General features: G+C 47.7%; 3 protein-coding genes across 3 annotated transcripts; 1 reads left to right on the top strand and 2 right to left on the bottom strand.

Annotated features, from left to right (window-relative positions):
- Nucleotides 1–9: 9 nt before the first annotated feature.
- On the bottom strand, nt 10–2,998 carry F4812DRAFT_15369 (fumarate hydratase). Its single transcript, XM_047929743.1, has 4 exons — nt 2,417–2,998; nt 1,877–2,343; nt 761–1,784; nt 10–571 (listed from the first exon to the last, which is right to left on the bottom strand). The coding sequence occupies exons 2-4, from the start codon at nt 2,280–2,282 to the stop codon at nt 382–384; spliced, it is 1,620 nt and encodes a 539-aa protein (XP_047794814.1). The 5' UTR covers nt 2,283–2,343; nt 2,417–2,998; the 3' UTR covers nt 10–381.
- F4812DRAFT_15436 (Pkinase-domain-containing protein) lies at nt 2,894–7,854 on the bottom strand. Its single transcript, XM_047929748.1, has 5 exons — nt 6,685–7,854; nt 5,914–6,633; nt 4,077–5,863; nt 3,715–4,023; nt 2,894–3,653 (listed from the first exon to the last, which is right to left on the bottom strand). The coding sequence occupies exons 1-5, from the start codon at nt 7,338–7,340 to the stop codon at nt 3,433–3,435; spliced, it is 3,693 nt and encodes a 1,230-aa protein (XP_047794813.1). The 5' UTR covers nt 7,341–7,854; the 3' UTR covers nt 2,894–3,432.
- A 1,124-nt stretch (nt 7,855–8,978) lies between these two features.
- On the top strand, nt 8,979–12,604 carry F4812DRAFT_454311 (P-loop containing nucleoside triphosphate hydrolase protein; the record flags this gene model as incomplete). Its single annotated transcript, XM_047936625.1, has 5 exons — nt 8,979–10,253; nt 10,312–11,199; nt 11,261–11,333; nt 11,385–12,123; nt 12,226–12,604. The coding sequence occupies 5 exons, from the start codon at nt 8,979–8,981 to the stop codon at nt 12,602–12,604; spliced, it is 3,354 nt and encodes a 1,117-aa protein (XP_047794812.1).
- Between the last annotated feature and the right edge of the window lie 474 nt (nt 12,605–13,078).

The raw sequence follows: 13,078 nt of genomic DNA, 5'->3' as shown, positions 1-13,078 counted from the left end.
AGGTAACAACATTACCTAAGGCAAGATTATTGATAATTGTTTACCTCTCTTTATCTCTTTATTATTAGGTACTTAGGTAGGTATATACAAGATGCTATATGTTAGGTAGTCTGTACAAGTCCAAGGTCATATTTATAGGTACTAAACCTCCTATTTAGCAAGGCTCGACTAGGGGTAGACTTAAGTTAGGTAATGTTGCTAGGCAATACCGGTACCGAATAAAGCGAAGTATTATTCCGTAAGCGCCCGACTGCAAGCCTAGTCAGGAGAAGAAGGCCGCTGTTGGTGGTGGTGGGTTTTGTGATAGGCCAACGCCTTCTTCTCGATCGTATCAAGTTCGGCCTGGACGTAGTGTATCACGGGCTCGACTACCTGGTGCACCTAGCCCTTGTAAGGCTGGGGCCCGATCATAAGCTCCGGCTTGACTAGGGCGTCGAACTCTTCCGGCGTTAGGACGTTGAGCTCCACCGCGCTTTCTTTCAGGGTCAGTCCCTTCTTGTGCGCGTTCTTGGCGACCTTGGACGCCATGTCGTAACCGATCTTGGGGTTGAGGCAAGTAACAAGCATAAGACTAAAAAGTAGTAAATGTTAGCTAGTACTCGATTAATATGACAGTGGTGGCACCACTCGTGGGTTAGATAGACTGTAATAGTAATTGCGCCAACGAGAAATACACTGTTGGCGCGGCAATTTGTTTCTGAGAATTATGGTCCATTGTTCAAAAAAAAAAAAAAAAAAAGAAAGAAAGAAAGAAACTTACGATTGCTTCATAATGTTGGCAATCCTCTCCTCGTTGGCCTGGAGACCCTCGACGAGATTCTTCTCAAATGAGCGCATGCTATCGGACAGGATCCTCACGCTGTGTAGTAGGTTTCGGATGATAAGGGGCTTGTAGACGTTGAGCTCGAACTGGCCGTTCATTCCACCGATGGTTGTAGCGACGTGGTTACCCATGACTTGCGCGCAGACCATCGTCAAGGCCTCACACTGCGTGGGGTTGACCTTGCCGGGCATAATACTGGAACCCGGCTCGTTCTCCGGTAGGATTAGCTCGCCTAGACCGCAGCGGGGGCCGCTGCCAAGATAGCGGATATCTTGAGCGATCTTGGTAAGCGATGCAGCTAGGGTGTTGAGAGAACCGGAGGCCTGGACGATAGCGTCATGAGCGGCGAGGGCCTCGAACTTGTTCGGTGCTGTCTTGAACTCGGTGCCTGTCATCTTGCTAACTTCTTCGGCAATCGCCTCGGCAAAGCCTTCATAGGTGTTGATTCCCGTACCAACAGCAGTTCCGCCCTGGGCAAGCAGTCTCAGATCGGGTAAAGAGCTCTCGACGCGCTTGATACCGAAGTCCAGCTGAGCGACGTAACCCGAGAACTCTTGCGCTAAAGTCAGTGGCGTAGCATCCTGAAGATGAGTTCGTCCGATTTTGATGATTTTCTTGGCGTCGAATTCGTCCACCTTCTTCTGTAGCGCGTCTCGGAGGCTCTTGAGAGAGGGCAATAGCTGGCCCTCAATCTCCAGAACTGCGGCGATGTGCATGACAGTGGGGAAGGTGTCGTTCGAAGAAGCTGAGCGGTTGACGTGGTCATTCGGGTGAACGGGGTTCTTGGTGCCCTTGGTACCTCCGAGAATTTCAATGGCTCGGTTCGAGATAACTTCGTTGGCGTTCATGTTGGACTGAGTACCTGAGCCGGTTTGCCAGACAACGAGGGGGAAGTGGTCAATGAGCTTGAGGTCAGCCACCTCAGCGGCAGCTTGCTGGATAGCCTTGCCAATCTTCTCATCTGTAATAATATAGTCGCATCGTGTAAGCTAATACCCCACCATAGCATAATTAGGCAGGGAACAATGCGCTCCATGTGGGATTATGGCATACCAAGTCCATACCGCATGTTGACGGCGGCGGCAGCACCCTTCAGGATACCGAATGCCTTGATAATAGGAGGAGGCATTCGGTCCTGGGGCTGATTGATACGGAAGTTGGAGAGAGATCGCTCAGTTTGAGCTCCCCAGTACTTGTCGGCGGGGACTTGGATTTCACCAAAGGCATCGCTCTCGGTTCTTGTGTTGGCAGTCATTCTTATCGATGTAGCATGTAGGTTTCTCTGGAATTGTAGGGAATACGAAGGTTTGTTGGAGTTGTTGTAACTAGTGCGGAGAGATCTCGTGGTACAGGACGACGTGGAGGTGGTGTTGCATGTACAAAGCAGCCGAGGAGCAGTTCTCGGTCCAAGCAGGTTTCTAGCTTGGCTGCCGGCCGCAGCTCCTACCGATCGCAGCATGATTTTTCGGCACAAAGTAGCTTCCCCCAAAATCGATTGAGTGACCGAAGCTGCCAATTGGCTACAATACGTCAGATGACAGGTACAAGAAAAGGTTGATTGATCTGGTGAAAGGTTCGTTTAAAACTACTTACATAACCTGTTAGTACCTTAGGTATGGATAGTTTATGCTTTAGTAGGTAAGGATTGTGAAGAAGTTGGGGAAAATAAAAATGATACAAAAAGAAAAAAGAATAAGAAAAAAAAGCGCTCAATATTTTTTTGAAGCTGCTTCAGAATTCAATTCCACCTAACCGTCCGGAGTTCAGACGGGCGTAAACTTGTCCCGGGTTCCTATTTGCCGGCCCGTTTGCAAAATAGGAAACAGTAATCCAGTTCCATTCGACCATTTACTGCTACCTAACCTTACACTAAAACTGCGGGCCGGAAACACCCGATTGCGGTAAATAAAAAACATTACGGTTCTCCGGGATTCTATTGAATTGTACCTCCGTATTTATTACATAAGCGGTATGCACTATGTACACGTATTAATAAGGACATAAGGTCAAAAGTCAACAATAAAGTCTGAATAAAAGGGTTTTTTAAAAAAAAAGGGTGGGAATGCCCATTGTCAGAATCGAATCGAAACAAACCATAGCTAATAAAAAAAAAGTCGCAATGCAGTACCTAAAAAAATGACTGATGCGGATTATGAGTTATGAAGCAGATTTTGTTCCAACCAGAGCCATGATTATAAGTACAACCAGTACCGTATTTTTTTTGCAGCATAAGGAAGAGTCCACTCATTGGTAACCCATCTTCAACCGTCAACATCATCGCCTCTCCCCATCTCATATAGAAAAGAGGAAAGAAGGGCGGATGAAAAAGAAAGGAAAAGAAAAAGAAATAATCAGGATCATACAGTCTGGAGGTTTTCTGTTTTCTGGCATAGTATAGGTAACACTGCCGTATCCAGATTCCTCACAGTTGCGTATTCCAGGAATTTGTTCCCAAAGCATCCAAGCTATTCATCAACAAATGCCAAGGATGTAAAAGAGAAGAATGCCTCCCATTATAACACCGGTGTCGCCTGAAACTCCTTCAAGTTGATGCGCATTCATATCCCTAATAGGGACCAAAAACTTTTTTTTTTATTAGCAAGTTAATGTCACGAGTTGAGTGTCTTGATCATCATCTTGATCTTGTACTTGTCGACGATGAGTAGACCTCGTGCAAGGAAGATGTCGTCCATAGTATCTATCACCTTATTGAAAGTAGAAGCTGCCCCACGTTCTTGTGTGAATCGAACAATGCAGAGCTGATTACGTCTGCCGTGTTCGATGACAGTCATGATCTCTGCTGCAAATGAAGCTTCCTTCAAGTCGAGATCTGTGCACGGGATACCATTAGTTGCCGCTGTTTCGTGGAAAGCACCGAGTATATCACTTACCATTTTTGTTAGCAACTCGTGCAAAGACAAGGTTACGTTCCTTGTCAACCACAACGTCCCTCATGCCGTGGCGACGCCACTCCCTCAGCAAAAAGACGATTTCTTGTCTTACACGGTGACGGGGAATAGAGAAGCAAAGATATCTAGTTGCTGGCTTAACTCGGAACAGGCGAGCCAACCAATTCTGCTGCGGTTCAATGTTGCGGTTTCCAGAGGGTTTCTCTTGCGACGCCTTGGTCTGTAGTCGATGAGATGAACGACTGGATGCTCGAGGAGTCTCAGGGTTAGAATGATCCTCGATCTCGGGACCTATACTTGCAATTAGTTTACACGGTAGAGTCAAGTTAAACAAAAAAGCATACCTGCAAGCGAGACTTTAAACTGAGGTTGCTCTTTGTTTCCACGCCAGAAAGCGAAGGGAAAGCTCCTCTTCTTCGTTGGCGGTGCAATTGCAGGAGCCGATGAATTGGTTTCTGCGTGGTCGGGACCATCAATGTTCCCGCAAGTCGAGCCATCGGCTGATTCAGGTTTCTCTTTAGAGCTGCGCTTGAACCAGGAAGATTTCTTCTTAATCGTGGACGTAGAATCTGTTCTAGCTGGTCCAGTCGGCATGGTGGACTCGTTGGTGTTCGGCGCTTTCATTTCATCTTCTACATATTGCTCGCGGAGAGTAAGTCCTTGTCGCGCCTGTGGAATCTCCTTCACGATATTAGACAACTCCTTGCGGTTGTTAGGAAAGGTGGGAACCACGATTTTATGTGGCCGATTAGATGGAGAATCGACCAGGCGTATCGTGTCCACAGTTTGGGCCAAATTTTCCAACTCAGCCCCTTCCTCAGCTGGCGCATAATGAGCCGACGAGACTTCTGCAGGTGCGGAAACAACTCTCATCTTATCCCCATCTCCAAACGAGTCATCTTCCTTTACACCCTCGTTAATAGCTGGTAAGGGTATTCTATCTTTACCCCATTGCGTGCTGTACTGCGAGTAGATTGGAGCCGATACGATTCTACGCTCTGCTCCTACCTGCTCAAAGGGTCTAACAGACTGACCAAGTCGCTTGAATTGGGAATCAATCTTGTTTACCTCTCCTGCAGATTCGGGCATACTCTCCTGGACTCGGTCGGTCTTCAGCGTTGCATACCCACGGATGTCTAACCCTTTCGAAGTCGTAGGTAGTGGCCAGGATTCTCGTGGCTGTGCGTTACCTCTTATTTCTCCAGTTACTTGAGAGATTGGGGTAGGTGTGCTGGTGGAAGTCAAGATAGTTTGTGTCTCTGGTAACGAAGACTCGCCCAGGTATGACTCTCGACTTAGCAGGGTACTGTTGAAGGCCTCGTCGCAGTCCTTCGCAATAGTATTGCTGAAGTGGCGTAGCTCTTCGTTCCAGCATAAGCCTTCGTCTTTAGTCTTGGAACCTTCGTGGGGTTGTGTGCCTGATCGAATTCCCTCACGGTTCTTCGATAGCCTATTCCTCTTCTTAGGACCGGTAGGGGTTGAAGGCATTTGCTCATTCGGTGTGCTGTGTACCATGATATTGGTGCGGCTACTTTCTATATCGCTCTGACTGGCCAATTGCTTATGAGCCCGCGAGAAGTCGACCCCACGCTTGCGACGCGAAGCTGACCGTTTGTAAGAAATCTCCTCGCCACTTTGGATCGAATTCAAAGAACGCCGTGAGCCACGTAGAGTAGGGTGGGCTTTTGCGTGCTTCCCACCTGTACCACGTCGTGAATATGTAGAGTTGGTTCTGACTGACCTACTACGTACGCTTGGAGCTTGGGAGTTCCGAGTAGACGTAGTACCATTGCGGTGGACGACAATCTTTGCCTGACTGGCCACTACATCGTCCAGAATACGGGATGATTTATACGGATCGTAACTTTGAATGGTAGAACCGCAATCTGTAGAAGCTCTCTCGAGAGGCTCGCCATTCTCATCAGTCGCAATATTAGAGATGACGGTGAAGCGCGACATAGATCGTCCATTCTTGGCAGGGAAGTCTAGGGTTGTGTACTTTTTTGTCCAGTTTGGAGGCTGCAAGTGATGGTAGTCGCTTGCGGAATGCGTCAATTCATTCCCGTAGTTCTCCAGTCTCTTTTCCCTGTAACTGTAAAGGAGCCAATAAAACGTCTTGAACTCATTGGGCCTGTTGACCAAGTTAGTAGAGCGAATATGATCAGTATTAATTGAACTTACTCGGGGCTCACTAGTTTTGATGCTAGTTGCTTTTCGTCAAACGTATGCCACACAGACTTCAATTGTCTCAAAGTCTGCATATCGAGCTCCTCAACTGGTACCGGATCATACCGAGTATCCCGTGAATAGACATGTGCACGGTCCCCTTTATTCAGGTTATCTAGATAATCATACCGACGAAGTAAAGGGTGCTGCCAAATCTCTCGTATGGATATGCGCTGGTCTGGGTTTACTGTCAATAGTCTCCCGATCAGGTTCCGGGCTTCACGGCCGATGAAAGAAGGCACATGATACTGGCCTCTTTTGATTTTCGCCAGCAGTTGATGAACATTGTCGTCCTCGAAAGGGTGAACGTTGCACATGCAAGCATACAGTATGACTCCAAGGCTCCACAGATCAGTCTTGTCACCTCGATAGTAGCTTCGGTTCATAAGTTCAGGAGCAGCGTAATGCGGGCTTCCACAGGCCGTCTTCAGTAGGTGATTAGGTCCTTGATGCATAGCCGACATGCCGAAGTCGGTGACCTTGATCCGGTAGTCCTTGGTGAGAAGAATGTTCTCCGGCTTCAGATCACGGTGGCATATGTTGAAAGAGTGGACATATTCCAAAGCGTCGAGTATCTGCCGGAAGAAGTACATTGTCTCATCTTCAGCTAGAGGGCCAGCTCTAGTAAGGTAGCTGTAGAGGTCCCCTTGCTCTACGTACTCGAGGACAAGGTAACTGCGTCTAATATCAGTAACTGAACCTTGAAGGATTTGGAACTTTACATACATTTCCGATCGGTTTTCCCAAATATCATAAAGCTTCACTATATTCGGGTGTTCGATAAGCTTCATGATAGCTACTTCCCTTTCGATCACGAAGGGAATGCGATTCTCCGACTTGAACTCAGCGCGGGTGCGATCCCATCTGTCGAGAGCGGCTATGCTTCCCGGCTGCATCATCGGATTGCCGTTCCTTGAGAGGATCTTTACGGCGGCTAACTGATTGGTAACATTGTGTCTAACCAACCGAACCCGAGCAGCCGAACCGTTGCCCAAAGTCTTTCCGAGCTTCCAGGGCCCAATATGGGTTTTACGGCGCTCGCCGTTAGAGGTTGTCACCGTAATTGTTGAAGCTTGGGAGTTGCGCTTGTTGTCTGTGGGGTTCTGCAGAATGATCGGAGCGCGAGACTTGGTCTTAGCAGGCGCTCGCGGGTTGTCATGCTTTGAAGTAGCGCTTGCGTCTAAGCTGGTATGTTGACGCGCCGAATTGGTGGGGTGAGCTCTCAGAGGGTTAGGTTGGGGAGCCTGAGCCTGAACTTGAGTTTGTTTGGTTGAATGCGTCGATGATGTATTGTTTATGCGAGAAGTGGCATCACCTAGCGGAGCGCGGGAGGGCCGGGAAGGCCGAGAGGCCCGAGAGGTCGGTCTACGATAATCGGCCATGTCGAAGAAATACTCAGATCATATTTTTCCTAATTGGATTACAAGTAACCAACTGGAAAGATAATGAACATGAAATAATAGTATGCTACAGTGAGTAGGTCGCCTTGGAGCACAACAAAGTGTGGACAGAGAACGACTTTGACGATGTAGTAATGCGCATGAAGATGAGAGAATACGCGACGAGAAAAGACACCTATGAGGATGCGAAGTGATATGCACAAGTTCGCGCCAGGCGGACCAAAAACAAGCGTGTCAAGTTCTGCCAAATGGATGCAAATATCATAAAGCCTTGAAACCTTGGAAGGTGGCGAGAGACTTCATGCAGTTCGGTGCAGGCTGCAGCAGCACTTGGAAGAACAAAGTTGTATGAATGTAATTTGGTAGAAGAAAATGAGCCGCGGGTCAGTTGGCAGGGTGGAATATGCTGCTCAAGCTGAGGGATGGGAATGTTTGATGCGCGAAGTGTAGGAAAGATGAATGTGATTTGATTACTAGGTTAGGTATTTTAAAGAAAAGGCGACGAAAGCCCTTAGGTACCTCTAATGTATCTATCTCTAAGACATAAGAATAAGACACTGTGGGATACCGTAGTGATGCGTTCACTTATCACCCAGGTTACCTGTACTTTAGGTATATATGTACTAGGTAACAGGTATCGATATAAGTGTTGCCCTAGCGCCCTTCTACCAAGTCTACAATTCTACACATGTGCAGGTGCTCAACTCCGTACCTGACTTATGTGCCTATTTCCACAACTTATCTCCCCCACCTGCCACCTTCCACATCGAAGTTGCATTAGGTATTCTCAACAAAGGCCGCATGGAGTGAATGCAATTCTTATCGAGCATCTCCTAGCAACTAGAAGATAAAACATCAGACTAATCTAAGATAAGGTACGATACAAAGGGGAATAAATACATAAACTTACCTTAGGTAGGTACCTAAGGTACATGTTGCTATTAGCTGCATCTGGTAAAAACAGACTTGATACCATGAAATAACTGCTGCACAATTAAACTACGGAATACCTACTGACAAAATCAATTATACAAAAAAAATTAGTAAGAATATTCTTGGGACGATTATTTACTGTACATTAGATGACTTACCGAGATATAAGGTACGATATTAAAAGAAAAGAGAGAGGGAGAAAAGGGAGAGATTTCTCGTGGATTTAGGTACCTAAAGCTGACTACAAGATATGTCGTTGACAATCGCAAGGGATTGCAGGGATGAGTTTTGGTGGATAAATAAATTCGAGCCTCAGGGACCTAGCTTACCTACAGGCTACCCCCTCGTTAAGAAGTACCTTGTATATTGCCTAATTAGGTAATTTCTTATTTAAGTTTAAGTGCTCCCCACTAAGAGGAACGCGTCTACTTTTATGGTAGTACGTAAAGCAAACCGCGTCTTTTAGCTCACGGAATTTATCACACAAACGCATCAACTACCATTAATTCCCACCAAGTCAAAACCTATCCCCAGAATTAATAAATAACACTTACGCACGCAAAAGAGAGTCTCCACCCCAAGAGCTCACCTCTGAAATGACCTATTAAACCCGATCACTCTAACGTCCGCTCCAATCTACCCTCGGTTCCTGATTGTCTACCTACCTAGAGGTACCCACATCCAACCATGGCCTCTCTAGAACCCCGCCGTCGACCGAGAGCTCGGTTCGAAGAAGAGAACGACGAATCTTCACTATCGGAATCGCCGAAACGGCAACGGCTTGATACAAATGGAACCTTATCGGATGAGGACGGGAATGATCAAAGTGACGATGGTGATTTGCCGCGGGGACGGGTTAAGAGTTCACCTAGTAGCACAGGAGAATTTCAAACTGGTGCTATAGTCAGAGTTTTGGTCGAGGATTTCGTTACCTACGAACATGCCGAGTTCAATCCTGGCCCAAATCTCAACATGGTCATCGGCCCTAACGGCACTGGCAAGAGTTCCCTAGTATGCGCAATCTGCCTTGGTTTAGGTTTCCACCCGAGACATCTCGGCCGGGCAAGCAACTTGGGAGAGTTTGTAAAACATGGGAAAGAGACTGCTATAGTGGAGATCGAATTACAAGGCCAACCAGGCGAGCTATCCAACCATGTAATTCGACTACAGATCCGTAAAGAAGACAACAAGACGAAGTGGTGGATTAATGGGAAAGAGAGTACACATAGTGCTGTTAAGGCCCTTACGAACAGTTTGCGCATTCAAATCGATAACCTATGCCAATTTCTGCCTCAGGATAGGGTTGCCGAATTTGCCGGTCTCACTCCTGTACAACTTCTCCACGAGACCCTACGAGCTGCTGCGCCCGAAGAGATGATCACTTGGCACAACCAACTGAAGGAGCTGCACAAGAAACATAAAGAGGTCAAAGGTAGACTTGATGCGTGCGCCGAGACTTTGAAAGGTCACGAGACACGCCAACAAGGATCGCAGGCCGACGTAGATAGATTGCGGGAAAGAGAAGCAATCCAGAAGAAGATACAAGACCTCCAGAGCGCCCGCGCTATTGCTGAATATAACCATCTTCGTCGCATGGTAACCGAAGCGAAGGAAAAAACCAGAGAGGCTACAAACAGGCTGCAAGAGCTGGAACAAGCCTGTGGACCTGCCTTGCAGGCTGTTAATCGAAAGCAAGAGTATCGGCAACGGATCGAGGCCGTAGTCGCAGAGCGAAAGAACGCGCTGAAGCATGCCGAGAGCGCATGTGACCGACTTATGCAAAATCTCGAAGCACAGGAAGAACAAATCAAGCATCTCCAAAATAAGAAGAATGCGGAGGAAGGATCTCATAGCTCCAAGAGAGCTGATCTTGGGAAAATTCGCAGAACAATCACGGATCTCGAGGCTAAACTGCAGAATAAGCCACCCGAGTTTGTTGCTTCTGATTGGAATCAGAGAATCGTAAGTGACAGCACCGTTATCTTTCACAATTCTCTATTGCTGATACTTGCCAACCTAGCGGCAACAAGAGCATATAATGCGCGAGAATGAAGCAGAGAGGCGTACATTGCGCGAGCAGTTTGACGAGCTGAAGACTCGAAGTAATAGGCAGAGACAAGAGAAGGAGCAGCGTGAGAAGGACTTAGCAGCACTAAACTCCCAAGAGGGTCAGAAGCTTGTTCATCTAAGAAAGGTCCACCCAGATGCCGCAAAGGGCTGGGAATGGCTCCAGGAAAATCAAAATGAATTCGAGAAAGAAGTCTTTGGTCCGCCGATGCTCAACTGCTCCATCACAAACCAGCAGTACTCGGACCAAATCCAGGCTCTCCTAGCTACGGAAGACTTCTTTTGCTTTACCTGTCAAACCCGTAACGACCACAAGAAACTGAGCGCACAGTTTTTTGGGAAGCTAGGCATTTCGGTGACGATCAGGACTTGTGGTAGCGATTTCTCTTCGTTTCGACCGGTCATCCCTACAGAACAAATTCGGGCGATGGGTCTTGACGCATATGCTATCGAGTATCTAGAAGGTCCGGAGCCCGTCCTCGCGATGCTCTGTTCCGAAAAGAGATTACATACATCCGGGGTTGCTCTTCGGGATATCAGTAATGACCAATATGAGCTTATAGCAAGCCGTGACGGGATACATAGTTGGGCTTGTGGCCCACTGATGTATCGAATTACGAGACGCAAAGAATATGGCAACGCAGTCTCAACCACCACAAGAAAAATTCAACCGGGTCGCTTCTGGACAGATCAGCCTGTGGATCAAGCTGAAAGAACCGCACTGCAAAGGCGTATTGACGAAGCGAATGAAGAGTACGAGGAGATTCAAAGACAAGGGTCACAAATCAAGACACGTATCGCAGAAATAGGGGAGTCTGAAAAGCCGATCCGTGACAAGATAGTGAGTCATTCATCTCTTCTAACTTAAAGATATATAGTCTACAACTCTAACAACTCTAAAGGAATTATTGAGGAAAGAGAAGAACGAGTTGCAGAAAGCTGCCACACAATATGCAACTCTTGGAGATAAAATCGGTAAGTAGATTCCATCTGACGTATAGCAGCGCTAGCTAATGAAAATCGTAGCAACCGAGAAGAGAGCCCTAGAGAGCACACAGAAAGACCTTGCGGATTGCCGGAAGCGGATATTCGAGTATAGCGCCCAAGAGGATCAGCTTATCCTCGAAAAGGCTCGGTCTGCTCTAAAACACAAGGAGCAGCTTTCTCAGATTCGCGACGCCCACCAAGCGCTGCTAGAGGCTCAGATCCGCCTCATTGAAGCCCAATCGGACGTGAAGGGTTTAGAAGAGCAGAACGCCAGCATCAAACGACAGCTCGATGAAAAGAAGGACGAGATTGCCAATGCTAAAGCCGAAGCGGAAAGGATGAGAGCCGCAGCAGCAGTTGCAAGAGCTAAAGTGGTAGAGGCCGTCGGTGAGGGTGGTTCTGAGCGGCTTGCTTATCTGACTAGTTTGGTGGAGGATAAAACCACAGAAGATGTCGAACATGAGATCGGTGCCGAGTCTACTAAACTCGAACTGATCCATGGGGTCGACCCGGCGATCCTTCGGCAGTACGAGAAGCGTGCGCAGGAAATCGAGGACCTGACGCGCAAGAAGGAAGAACTAAACGCGAAGCTCGAGTCGTACGTAAGGAGGATCACGCATATCATGGAACAATGGGAGCCCGGCGTGGATGGCGTCATCGGCAAGATCAACGACGCTTTTAGCTACAACTTCGAGCAGATCAACTGCGCGGGCGAGGTCAACATTCACAAGGACGAGGACTTTGAACAGTGGGCCATCGAGATCAAGGTCAAATTCCGGTAAGTTCTTTTTCCATGTTCAAGACAACCTCTATCCATTTTTCTTTGCATTTCATTACCATCCAGAAAAGAAAATTGTAAGCTATGCTAACATCCTCCCAGCGAAAACGAAACCCTCCAACAACTAAACCAGCACCGTCAATCGGGCGGCGAGCGAGCCGTGTCGACGATATTCTACCTGATGGCGCTGCAGAGCATGGCACAGGCGCCGTTCCGGGTGGTGGACGAGATTAATCAGGGCATGGACCCGCGCAACGAGCGCATGGTGCACGAGCGCATGGTCGAGATCGCCTGCCGCGAGCACACGAGCCAGTACTTCCTCATCACTCCCAAGCTGCTCACCGGCCTGCGCTACGACGAGCGCATGCGCGTCCTGTGCATCGCCTCCGGCGAACACATGCCCCCCGCCGAGGATGCCAAGAAGCTCGACTTCGCGAACTTGGTTAAGATTCAGAGGAGGTTGGTCGCTTCTGCAGCGTAGATCACGAGGGCCTTGAGAAGAAGCGAGAGGGTTCGAGTTGGGCTGTGTTTGTTCTGGGTATTTTACCTGAGGTTAGGCTAGGTACCTAGAATATCCCCCCAACACTTAATTACGGTCGTGATTTAGGTGTTACGTACCAGGTACCCAAGGTACTCAACATGTATTCTGTGTATTTCCGAGGCACCTTGCCCAGCATATGGAAGAAGAAACACATGAAAAGTACCTAGTACCTCTTAATCCACCAATGTCATTGTAGGAGTTTTCTCTAGGACGGATACCTAGATGGTAATGGTAGGCATAGGTCAGGTAATTAAAAGCCAAAGGAGTAATGAGTGAGTGAGCAAAACAAAAAGGAGGAAGGTTGGCGAAAGGAATAGATGGATTCATGTTATGAATGTATTCCCCCGGGATAGGCTACATTTCCCCAGGTAGCTTAACTACCTCGTTTCGTACCTAACTAAACTAAAGATACCA

The sequence above is a fragment of the Daldinia caldariorum genome (assembly GCF_022478825.1).
Source record: "Daldinia caldariorum strain CBS 122874 unplaced genomic scaffold F4812scaffold_1, whole genome shotgun sequence".
Classification (NCBI taxonomy): domain Eukaryota; kingdom Fungi; phylum Ascomycota; class Sordariomycetes; order Xylariales; family Hypoxylaceae; genus Daldinia; species Daldinia caldariorum.
This window is presented reverse-complemented; position numbering and strand designations above follow the sequence as displayed.

Excerpts from the sequence above, each read along its gene's own strand:
- F4812DRAFT_15369 (XM_047929743.1), bottom strand. The coding sequence starts at position 2,282 with ATGCTGCGATCGGTAGGAGCTGCGGCCGGCAGCCAAGCTAGAAACCTG. Across the intron at positions 1,785-1,876 it reads CAACATGCGGTATGGACTTG|ATGAGAAGATTGGCAAGGCT; the intron begins GTATGCCATAAT and ends ATATTATTACAG. Across the intron at positions 572-760 it reads GCCAACATTATGAAGCAATC|TCTTATGCTTGTTACTTGCC; the intron begins GTAAGTTTCTTT and ends ACTACTTTTTAG.
- F4812DRAFT_15436 (XM_047929748.1), bottom strand. The coding sequence starts at position 7,340 with ATGGCCGATTATCGTAGACCGACCTCTCGGGCCTCTCGGCCTTCCCGG. Across the intron at positions 5,864-5,913 it reads TCAAAACTAGTGAGCCCCGA|GCCCAATGAGTTCAAGACGT; the intron begins GTAAGTTCAATT and ends CTTGGTCAACAG. Across the intron at positions 3,654-3,714 it reads ACGAGTTGCTAACAAAAATG|ATCTCGACTTGAAGGAAGCT; the intron begins GTAAGTGATATA and ends TCCCGTGCACAG.